This window comes from Polypterus senegalus, chromosome 13, assembly GCF_016835505.1.
Source record: "Polypterus senegalus isolate Bchr_013 chromosome 13, ASM1683550v1, whole genome shotgun sequence".
Lineage (NCBI taxonomy): Eukaryota > Metazoa > Chordata > Cladistia > Polypteriformes > Polypteridae > Polypterus > Polypterus senegalus.
Genome location: NC_053166.1, coordinates 159,932,970 through 159,945,228, shown reverse-complemented (window position 1 = coordinate 159,945,228; position 12,259 = coordinate 159,932,970). Strand labels below are relative to the sequence as shown.

The 12,259-nt window shown below is 46.0% G+C and overlaps 1 protein-coding gene across 4 annotated transcripts in view; it reads left to right on the top strand.

The window, feature by feature from the left end:
* The window catches only part of myh11b (myosin, heavy chain 11b, smooth muscle), a 77,990-nt gene that overhangs the window by 41,311 nt on the left and 24,420 nt on the right, over positions 1 to 12,259 (top strand). For all 4 annotated transcript variants that reach the window (XM_039775315.1, XM_039775312.1, XM_039775313.1 and 1 more), the window contains 11 exons: positions 947 to 1,137; positions 2,511 to 2,632; positions 3,900 to 3,969; positions 4,104 to 4,264; positions 4,395 to 4,503; positions 6,280 to 6,411; positions 6,560 to 6,766; positions 9,802 to 9,939; positions 10,067 to 10,190; positions 10,511 to 10,682; positions 11,050 to 11,262. In XM_039775315.1, coding sequence (XP_039631249.1) covers positions 947 to 1,137; positions 2,511 to 2,632; positions 3,900 to 3,969; positions 4,104 to 4,264; positions 4,395 to 4,503; positions 6,280 to 6,411; positions 6,560 to 6,766; positions 9,802 to 9,939; positions 10,067 to 10,190; positions 10,511 to 10,682; positions 11,050 to 11,262 — 1,639 coding nt within the window. The remainder of the gene's footprint in view (positions 1 to 946; positions 1,138 to 2,510; positions 2,633 to 3,899; positions 3,970 to 4,103; positions 4,265 to 4,394; positions 4,504 to 6,279; positions 6,412 to 6,559; positions 6,767 to 9,801; positions 9,940 to 10,066; positions 10,191 to 10,510; positions 10,683 to 11,049; positions 11,263 to 12,259) is intronic.

Genomic DNA, 12,259 nt, shown 5'->3' with positions numbered 1-12,259 from the left:
ATGAGTTTTTAAACAACAGCATGGGGTCACAGATGGAGACTTGTTAAGGGCAGAATTTACACAAATGTTATTCATTTTTTTTTCACAACAGAGAACTGCAGACATATGGAGTATATGACCAAGCAGAGTGGTAAGCAGTAGGACTTTAGGGAGCTTCAGATCTTAACTTGATGTTATTTTGGAGGTTAGGTGGGTAGGATTGATGAGCTTTGTTGGCCTGTTCTCATCACAGTCCTTGTAATGTCCTAATATCGGAGTAGTGGACCCCATTGCTAGACCCTCTCCTCTGGGTTTCCTCAACATCACCAAAAGGATGTATGTGTGAGCCTGATGGTGATGGGTGTCCCATTCTGGATTAGTTCCTGCCTTGAATCCCATGCTGCAGGAAATCTCTCCAGCTCCCCTGGAGTAGATTTCTTAGGTCAGCCATCACTTCTCATTCTCGTCTGACTTTCTTTTTTAATTTTGTTAATGCAGACCCCTGATCTTGAATTCAACAGCTGATTGGGGGCCCACTTCATGCAGACCCAGGTGCTGTACAGTCGGTTGATATTTAGGCTCTTTTATCACATGACCCACTCATCCATCAACCCATCGCTATTTTTATGTAGCACCTTTCATAGCCGTAGTGCTATTGTTTTGTATGTTCTTCTTTTAAAACTCTGTTAGTGTAATCGGAAATTCCAAATTGGCCGTGTGTGTACGAATGGACCCTGTGGTGGACTGGCATCCCACCTAGGGATTGTTTCCACCTTGTGCCCAGTGCTGCCACCCTCATATTGTTAAACAAGCATGCCGTTCTACAGACACGCTTGTCTGGGTGTGGGCAGGTCTGAGTGTTTCACAGTGGCATATTGAGCCAGCAGTGGGATTTTAACTTTCAGTTTTGTTCCACAGTCGCCCAGCTCCACTCTCTACATCTCCCGCCTTTTCTTTGTCACCACAGTTGACCGCATAGTGGGCTTGGATCAGATGGCAAAGATGGACAGCTCTGGACCCACTGCATCCAAAACTAAAAAGGGAATGTTCCGGACCGTGGGGCAGCTTTACAAGGAGAGCTTGACCAAGCTGATGACCACCTTGAGAAACACCAACCCAAACTTTGTGCGTTGCATCATACCCAACCACGAAAAGAGGGTGAGTAGGCATCTATGGACTTTACCATGTTGACTTCTAGCAGGAGGGGCGTTTCCTGACTCCCTGAGCTTCTGAGGTTCTGTGATTTTTTTTTTTAACCGTTCGCCTGAAGGTCATTCTTAGCAGTAAGTAGCCAGTTGATATGACTTTAAAAAGCACTGAGACTGAAGCTGCCATAATTGCTAAGAAATGTCGTAGCGATGGATAGGGGGCACTAGTGAGCTAACCCTATTCCCAGAACAACAGCCAGGTGAGACCAGAATCCCAAATAAAAGAAATGGAATTGCACCCAGTGTGTTACCAGGACTGTGGCCCCTGGCGCTGTCTACACTCCAACACTGGAACCCCTCATCTTTTGAAAGCCTTTTCCTCTTCCTCCATATCAGATGTTTCCCTGCTTCGGATGTCCTCCCAACTCTTTGCTCTCCATGTGAGGGACCCCGAGGTTCACCTTGTGCCAGGCCTGTGTCCCGGAGCCATTCACTCCTAAAGTAGCACTCTAGACATTTCCCTGGAGTGCCCTCTAGTGGCCTCAAAACTTCACTGATAATGACATTGCTTATTAGGACTACAACTCCCTGATAACCTTGCAGCAGACTGCACTAGGACCACACCATATTGTGGCTGCCCTCTGTCAGACAGGGTGTGTGGATGAGAACCCCAGCTCAGCTGGATTTTTATTATTCAATAGTACTGTCTGCCATTGACTGGCACCCTGTCCAGGGTTTGTTCCTGCCTTGTGCCCTATGCTAGCTGAGATAGGCTCCAGCAAACCCCCACGACCATGTTCAGGCTAAGCAGGTAAGCAAATGACTGAATGGATATTGTGCCATTTGGCATCTCCCTGGGCTGCCTGAATCTTTAGATTCTGCTGTGCCAACTGTTTGTCCTTCACAGTGTGCTGTAACAGAAAAGCAGTGGTAAAATGACATCTGCAGTGTGTTTTAAAGGCATTTACCACAGTACTCACTACGAAAAAGTGGCATCTTAGGAAGGGAGAGTGCAACAAGGCGATGTGAGAAAGAAACAGACAGAGAGAACCATACGAGTGGCACCATCACAGTTAGGAACCCTGATTGGCCACCATTGTCAAAACAGGTAGAGAGAGGAAAAATGAGAGAGTGAGGTCAAAAAGGAGGTGGGGCCAAAGGTAACTGGTGTGGTCAAGGTCATTGCTCAAGCATGACTTTGTAACACTACAGTGCTGCTCCCTTGTGGCTTCCAAATGCCAAAACATCCTCAAAATGGAAACAGAAATGGAAAGAATTGCCTTCCTTTAGTATGCCTCTGCCCAAATGTCACTTTCCCGATACCATCTAAATGGCATTTTTGGATTTGTCACAATTAAGCTTTGGTTCTTTATCTCCTTGCAGGCGGGGAAGCTTGATGCTCATCTGGTCCTTGAACAGCTTCGCTGCAATGGTGTCCTGGAAGGCATCCGAATCTGCAGGCAGGGCTTTCCCAACCGCATCGTCTTCCAGGAGTTCCGGCAAAGGTGAGAGGGCGCGCGGGGCCTACCTTGTGTCGAGTTGAAGAGTTGTGTGAGCGTGTGTTATTTTATTCAAAGAATGACATTTATAAAAGATTCTGCCTGTGGGCATCCAATCCCAGTGACTATTCATCCTTTTTCAGTACATGGCCCTGCAGTATGTGGACAGTCCACGGCTTTCTGATTTTTCAATACTGGTGGCCACAGAAAATTTTCACCTTCTGCATGCTCTGAACCCAGGATATGGGAACTAAATGGAGCGCTTTGATTTTAAACTGTTAATAAATGTGCAATGACTTTCTAGAGGTTCAGGATTCTTCTTAAGTTATTGGCTTCATTAAATGTCAGCTCTTGGGTTCAGATAGATATAAAAGGCACTATATAACATAAACAGATGTAAACAGCACTATATGAAAGATAGAGAGATTGGGATGAAAGGTATACAATGCATTCATAATGGTAGGCAGACGATATGACAGGCACTATATAAGAAATACATATACATAAATAGATGTGAAGAGTGTTGTATAAAACATAGCAAGCTAGATAAATAGATGTGGTGAAAGTCACTATATAATAGACAGATGTGAAAGGCACAATACAGTAGTTAGATACATAAATAGATAGATGCGAAAGGTGTTATATTATAGGTAGTTAGACAGATGAGAAAAGCACTATAGGGTGGTCCAGATCTAATTATGCAATTTTCATTACGCCATAACTTATTAAGTTTATTACATAGAAAATCACCCGAAAAATCCCGGATCATCGAGAAGTGTGTGAACTGACGACATGAAGAATCGTCTTCGAGCCAAACTGGAATCGTCCCCGCATAAATCAAAGTCATCCAGACGATCTGGATCTGCATAATTAGATCTGGACCACCCTGTATATAGGAGATAGATACATACAGAGACAGATGTGAAAGGTGCTATATAAAAGGTAGATAGATAGGAAAGGAAGTATATAATAGATCAATGCAAAAGGCACTACATTAGGGTTAGATGGATGTGAACGATGCTATATAATACTGTAGATAGATGTAAAGGGTGCTACAAAATGAGTAGATACAGTAGATAAGAAGGGCACTATATAATGGATAAATAGATATGTAGATAGTTGTGAAAGAAACAGCCCTGGACTTGACAAAGGACACACTAGCACACACACACTCACACTGGTGCAATTTAGATTAACCAATCAGTGCTGTGTGGCTGACTCATTTGCATGTTTATTCATTTTCTTCTTATTTTTTCTTTTTTTTTACTCCCAGATATGAGATCCTGGCTGCTGGTGCAATTCCCAAAGGCTTTATGGATGGCAAGCAGGCCTGTGTGATAATGGTGAGTGGTGTGAGGCTTGGCACATTATGCCCACGTTCATCAGTGGTTTTGCACCCACCTCCCAGCCAGTTGGTGTGGTCAGATTTTTTTTTTCTCCAGTCACGGTTTCTTTTTCTTCCTCCTCTGTCCTGTAGATTAAAGCTCTGGAGCTCGACCCCAACTTGTACAGAATTGGCCAGAGTAAGATGTTCTTCCGGACAGGCGTGCTGGCACATCTAGAGGAGGAGCGAGACCTCAAGATCACAGACATCATCATTGCCTTCCAGGCCCAGGCCCGGGGCTTCCTCTCTCGAAAGTGAGTGTGACAGTGGGGACCTGACCCACGTTTCACCACCGCTCTTTGGCTGTCTAATAGACACTGGCCAGACCCTCAGGTCAGCTGGTGGACCACGACTAGTCGAGCCCAACTATGTTTTCTTCTTCAGAGCTTTCGCCAAGAGGCAGCAGCAGCTGACAGCCATGAAGGTGATCCAGAGGAACTGCGCGGCCTACCTGAAGCTACGCAACTGGCAGTGGTGGCGGCTCTTCACCAAGGTGGATGTCACACTCACACACACACAAACACACACAACCCTGTCAACCAGGGCAAGGAGAGGATCAGCAGGATCAGTTGTATATCTAAGTGACATACAGGGATCTCCAATGTACAACAGTAACATACTGTGTGGTGACATGATTTATAGCAACATGACATATAAGTTACATGACAATAGCAACTTGTAAAGACACAACATACTGTATAGTGACACGACATACAGCAACACAGTTTATAATGGCACAATGTATAATATAATAACATAGCGGCACAACTTATAGTGACACTATTTACAGTACAGCAACACAACCTATTGCACCAGGATATATAGTGACACAAAACATGACATATAGTGAGTGACACAATGTATAGAGACATGATGTATAGTGACACAACAATACATAAAGATATAATGAATAGTGGCATAACACATAGTGACACAGTGTATAGCAACATGATGTATGGTGACACGATATATATAGCAACTCAATATATAATGACATATACTGTAGTAACATGATGTATAGTGACGCAATGGATAACGACACAGCTTATAGTGACATGATGTACACTGACACAACATATAGTACATGGCATATAATGATTTGACATATTGAGACACAAAGTATAGGGGGATGACATATAACAACACAATGTATAGCATCATGATTTATAGTTACACAATGTGTTGTGACACAACATATAGCAACTTCAAACAGAGCAACATATAGTTACATAATATATAGCGACATGATGTGCAGCAATACAACGTTATACTAACACAAAGTATTGCGACATGATGTCAAGGGTGCTGGGCTGTTTGTCCCATAAGAAAAAATAGAAAATGTGGTTAAGGTGGACTGCACTTTGCCTCTTTTTCCCTTTAATACAACTTTGTACCCCAAATGTAATGGTGATGTGGCACAGTGCACCAGTACATTAATAGAAATTGCAAAACTAAAGAAATGGTAGTTAAAATGATAAACAATGAAGATGTTTTTTCCTACCTTGAGAAGCTGTGACATCTTGCCCACTGTGGCTGGAGGTACAACACACCTTAGTTTGTTCTTCAGGCAGACTTGCCTCTCAGGGGAGAGTATGGGAAGAAACACACCTGAGTCTGTTTACTTGGACTTCAGGGTGATATGTGGAACATCCATCTATCCATCCATCAATCCATACATTCATGCCATCCACCCGTATGTTCATTCATTTCTCCATTCATCAACCCACCCATTCATCATGTGTTTTTTTTGTACGTGCATCCATCGATATCCTCTTTCATCCACCTGTTTATTAAAGCATTCATCTATGTATACGCTCATCCGTCCAAATGTCCATATATCCATCCTTCTGCCTGCCCATCCTTCCATATGTTTAACCATCCATCCATATATATGTTTATCAGTCTATGAATCCATCATTCTGTTCATTGTTCCAATCATCCATTGACTTCTTTATCTACCTGTTTCCCACACTCAGATCTGATCCTGTCTAATAATCCCTCGGGTGTCTCAGGTGAGATGCACCTGCTGGGGTGAGTGTGTGGTTATCTTATACACACACACACACACACACACACACTCACACACACACTGAACCCTGCAGATGGGTCACTTTCTCATTGCACTCCACATGCCGTGCAGTGTCCAATGAAGTGTGGTGGACACTGAGGTAGAGGCTCTCGACTTTGTCACTGGCACAGCAACAACCCCTCAAAGCTCATTTTCCTTGTTGTTCCCCTGCTCATTTGTCACTTGTCACTCTCTCCACAGGTCAAGCCCCTGCTCCAAGTCACCAGGCAAGAAGAGGAGATGCACCTGAAAGACGAGGAGCTCCAACGGGTGAAGGAGCAGCAGCAGAAGGCCGAGGGCGAGCTGAAGGAGATGAATCAGAAACACATCCAGGTGAGTGGGAACTCACGGGCACTGGTGCGGTGGCACCATGCTGACAGCCATCTCCATGCTCGAGATTCCAGCACATTGTTGAATGGCGTCCATCTCTCTGTCCCTCTCATCATCTTTACTTCTCTCTTTCTCCACCTATGCTCAACAGCTGGTGGAAGAGAAGAATCTCCTCCAGGAACAGCTGCAGGCAGAAACAGAGTTGTATGCCGAGGCCGAGGAGATGCGCATCCGGCTGGAGTCCAAGAGGCAGGAGCTTGAAGAGATCCTGCATGAGATGGAGGCCCGCATCGAGGAAGAGGAGGACCGCAGTCATGTCCTGCAGGCCGAGAAGAAGAAAATGCAGCAGCAGTTACAGGTGCTAGTTCTGTCCACCTGTGACCTCGTGACCTTTAACTTCTACACTCTCCCTACATCTCCCTTTATTCTGATCCACATCACACCTCATCTGATGTCCACCCTTTAAGCCTGGGCACCCAAACCCGTGCACCTGGTGGCCCGTTACACTGATGGATCATATCTGACATTTTGCCCGCTCTGGTGACCCATTAGCACTTGCATTCCCCAAATTTGGCTCCATCCATCCATCCATCCATCCATTATCAAACCCGCTATATCCCAACTACAGGGTCACGGGGGTCCGCTGGAGCCAATCCCAGCCAACACAGGGCGCAAGGCAGGGAACAAATCCCGGGCAGGGCGCCAGCCCACCGCAGGCAAATTTGGCTCCTTTCTCAAAACATATTTCTAGTTGTCAGAATTTCACTCCCCTGCCGAGGTATCAGTAAAGCTTTGTCCAGGACCTGATTTTATTGATCATTTATAAATATGCTATTTATTAATGAGAGGCTATGGTGGTCTTTGTGGAGTTTGGATATTCTCCCTATGTCCTAGAGTGGTTTTCCTCCCATGGTTCCAAACTGACCTCTTGTGAGTGTGACTGTATGTTGAACTCACGCCACCTCTAGGACTTGTTGGTGCCCATGACGCAGAAGTGGAGTGACTGGGTTATTAATGAGCAGCATGATGGCAAAGTGTTTAGTGCTGTTGCCTCAGGGTTCAGATCGCAGCCTGGTCACTATGTGTATGGAGTTGGCATGTTCTCCACTGTGTGCTCTGCTTTTGATGTCAAACTGACCTCTTGTGAGTGGTGCTATGTGTGTGTAAAGGGGTCCTGAGGTGAACTAGCGCCCGCTCTTGAACTGGTTGGCTCCCTGACAGACTCTGGTTCCTGTAACACAGAACTGGATTTAGTGGGTTTGGTGATGGATTATTTAATACTGGATAGCATGATAGCAGAGTGTTTAGTGCTGTTGCCAAACGGTTCAAATCCCAGCCAGGTCTGTGTGGAGCTGGCATGTTCTTCCAGTCCTTGTGTGTGTTTTTCTCTGGCTTCTCCACCGTTCCTTTCATATTCGTTACTGAGGACTCCACATGCTCCTTGTGTATGTCGTGGTATGTGTAAGGGAGCTCTGAGGTGAACTGGCACCCCCTCTAGAACAGGTTGGCTCCCTGACAGACTCTGCCCTCCACAGATTAGAACTGGAATGTCTAGATTTGATGATGTGTTATTAATGGGCAGATTGCTGGTACATGAATCTGTGGTTCAAATCCCAGTCTGGTCACCATCTGTGTGGAGTTGGAATGTTCTCCTGTCCCTGTGTGACCTTTTCCTCAGCATGCTCCAGTCATTCTCCCAAATCCCCCTCTGAGGACTCCAAAGTGTGTGACACATTCTAGGACTGGTTAACTTCTTTACAGACAAGGTTGCCCACAACCCAGAAATGATCTTATAAGTAGTCATTTATTACGGGCCAGCATGAAAGCACAGTGGTCAGTACTGCTGTCTTTTGGCTCCACAGTCCTAGGTTCAAATCCTGTATCCCAGGTTTGCATTTTCTCCCCATATCCATGTGAGTCTTCCTCCCTACCTCCCCAAAGAGGTGATGTTGGGTGAATTGGCATCTGAGTATATGGGAATAGCCTGTGATGGACTGCCATCCCATCCCGGGTCAGCTCCTGCCTTGCACCTGATGCTGCCCAGATAGTCCCCTGACACCCAGAGCCAGAGGTGTTATCTTACTATTAACCATCCATCCATTACCCAACCCTGCTGTATCCTAACTATAGGGTCACGGGGGTCTGCTGGAGCCAATCCCAGCCAACACTGGGTGCAAGGCAGGAAACAAACCCCGGGCAGGGTGCCAGCCCACTGCAGGGCGCACACACACACACCCACACACCATGCACACACTAGGGACAAGGTTTGCCAATGCACCTAACCTGCATGTGTTTGGACTGTGGGAGGAAACCCGAGACACACGAGGAGAACATGCAAACTCCATGCAGAGAGGACCCAGGAAGCGACCCCAGGTCTCCCAACTGTGAGGCAGCAGTGCTACCCACTGCATCACCGTGCCACCCTTTACTATTAACCATCATCAGAATTTTCCTTCTCTTCACTACCATTGTTAAATTTATTGGTCTCTTCTGATTTATTACCATGTAATCTCATCAGATCTCTTTCTTAAGGCATTTAATCCAGTTCGGAGTCACAGGGGCTCAGAGCCCAGCCTGGCAGCACTGAGCATAAGGTAGGAACCAACTCTGGATTGCAGGGCCTGAGTACACACACACACACACACACATAAACGGGAAATTTGAAATTTACAAGAAAACCTAATCTGCTTGTCTTTGTGGATGAGGGAAGACAACTTAATAATGACAATGCAGGATATTTGAGGCAGTGGTGCTACCTACTGCGCCACCACGCTGCCCTGACTTATTCCTGTATTTGTCGTGATATTTTTTCTTTTTTTTGATACACCCCTCATTCTTAAACACAATTAATCCAGTCCAGGGTCACAGGGGCAGCTGGAGCCTCTCCCAGCAGCACTGGGCACAAGGCAGGGACCAACTCTTGATGGGGTATGAGTGCATTGCGGAGCCCACTTACACACACACACACACACACACACACACTCGTATTGCCACAATTCCACCATCACCTTACATTAGGTTTGTTAGCGAAAACCTGGAGCACCCGGAGGAAGAGAAGCACAGCACAGGGAGAACATGGAGAGCCACAAGCATCCAGGATGCTGAATTCATGAGGTGGCAGTGGTACCTGCTGTGCCACCCTCTTACTTTTAAAATTATTACCCAGTTGTTTTTTTATGATTTATAATTTATTGTATTGAAATATGATGTGTTATTCTTATTTTGATTGACTCGCAGTATTATTTCATGGATCCATCTCTTTCGCAATTCTCATTTTATTTTTACTGCACGCTAACTGAGTGGGGAGCCACTTGAATGGCAGCAGGCCTTCCAAAGCTGTGCATGGCATCCATGCCCCTCTTAGAGGCTCACATTGTTTCTGGCTCTCTGCAGGACCTTGAGGAGCAGCTGGAGGAAGAGGAGGACGCCCGGCAGAAGCTGCAGTTGGAGAAGGTCACAGCAGAAGGGAAAATCAAAAAGCTGGAGGATGACATTCTGGTCATGGAGGACCAGAACACCAAGCTGCTGAAGGTGTGGGGGTCTCGGAGTGTTTGGGGAGGGCCTTGGGTTTGTCTGGACAAAGAGGGTGACACTCTGACAGGCTCCTTCCATGCATCGTGTGGATTTCACACTCTTCCTCCTTCCTTGCCGATTTCAGGAGAAGAAGCTGCTGGAAGAAAGAGTGTCCGACTTCAGCACAAACCTCGCAGAAGAAGAGGAGAAGTCCAAGAACCTGACCAAGCTGAAGACCAAGCACGAATCTATGATCTCCGAGCTTGAGGGTAAAAGGTTTAAAAGTCCTGGTCAACGGGTGGACTTGACCCCCAACCTTGTCTGTATGGGGAGCTGTGGGACATGTGTCTTTCATTAAGCCTTTGAATGATGGGTTTGGTGGTCCGGGACCAGAAACAATGCAGCTAAATTAACTTTGTTCCTGTCCCAGTGTAGTTCAAGTTTCGTGGCACATGTACTCGATATCAGAAACCGAATCAGCGCCCTGCGAAAACCTTTAATGGAAAATAAAAAGTCTTGAAAATGAACCCAAATCATAACACACAAGTGGGCAGTCTGACTGACTGATGAGTTCTTCCTTTGCTTGCAGTGCGGCTCAAAAAGGAGGAGAAGGGGCGACAAGAGCTGGACAAGGCCAAGAGAAAGCTGGAAGCCGAATCGAATGACCTCCAGGAGCAGATCGCCGACCTTCAAGCCCAGATTGCCGAGCTGAAGGCACAGTTGGCCAAAAAGGAGGAAGAACTGCAGGCTGCTCTGGCCCGGTAGGTCGAGAGTGGGATACCCAATTAGCAGACTAAGCAACCACTTAGGACCCCTTGGGCATATTGGGGGTTTGGGCTCCATTCCACACAGAGAAGAGGGATAGGGGCCCCAAACTAAGTATAACCTTTAGGACCCCAAAAGGATAAAAGCGGCCCTGCCCTCTGGATCACAGGATCAGGGCACCCCTGAGGATGGCTGCAGCTGAGGGTACAAACTACAAGGCTATCAATGTTTTTTGTTCAGACCTGTTTTGTCCTAAATGTAATTTTTGGGCTGAAGTCAGTAAAATTATTACATTTGTACATTTGCATATTCTTCAAAGGGTGTACGAAGATGTCCGCCTTGACTTTACTTGTCATTCCTTAGGCTGGAAGATGAGGTGGGACAGAAGAACAATGCCTTGAAGAAGATCAGAGAACTGGAGGCTCAGATCTCGGATCTCCAAGAGGACCTGGAATCGGAGCGGGCTGCGCGAAACAAGGCAGAGAAGCACAAGAGGGACCTGGGAGAGGAGCTGGAGGCCCTCAAGTCCGAACTGGAGGACACTTTGGACAGTACGGCCACACAACAGGAACTCCGGTAGGACGGGTCAAGCGTTGAGGGTGGGGTGGGGTTCTGATAGAGGCAGCCTTAGGGTTGACCAACCCCATGCGGGGCCGATTACCGGTATATGTGAACTGTATAAACTTGCGCACGAATTTAATAAACAGTAATGTTAACATTCATCCATCCATTATCCAACCCGCTATATCCTAACTACAGGGTCATGGGGGTCTGCTGGAGCCAATCCCAGCCAACACAGGGTGCAAGGCAGGAAACAGACCCCGGGCAGGGCGCACACACACACCAAGCACACACTGGGGACAATTTAGGATCGCCAATGCGCCTAACCTGCATGTCTTTAGACTGTGGGAGGAACCCGGATATTCTCATTACAGTATTCAGCTAAATCTTTGAAAGATAGCACGCAGACTTTATCAAAATATAACAATATCTCTCTATTATAATAAAAAATTCTCAGAGAGACACTTTCATGTCCTGCAAGATGAGACTTTGTTCCAAGAGATTTTACCAGGCCCGGGGTCGGAAATAAAAGACAAAGAGTAGGTGACAAAGTAGAACGTCGTAAAGAATTAAAAAACGTTGGTGTGATCCACATGCAGAGCAGGTTAGAGATAATGGAAGTACGAAAATTTGAAAGTCTCCAAAAAAAATGATAGCAAAGATCGCATTAGCAGAAACAAACGGAAATTATTACTCGGTGAGATAACGGAACAGCGAAAAGAGATTGAATATATTGGTTGGATTTAAACTTTAAGTCGGAGACTTCTAGATCATCTCATTCGTGTTGCCATCGGGGAAAAGTAGTGTTTCTTCCCAATGAAGAGGTGTATCCGCGAGAATGAAAAGATTTATTGTTTGGTGAAAGTGAAATCCACGTACATGAGCGGCCACCTTGCTGTGAAAATCCCTTACCTTTCTGTGCATTTCTGTAATGAGGTGGCAGAAGGGCAGTGTGGCGCAGTGGTTAAGCCTTTGGACTTCAAACGCATTGTGCTTGTGGGTTCATATTAAC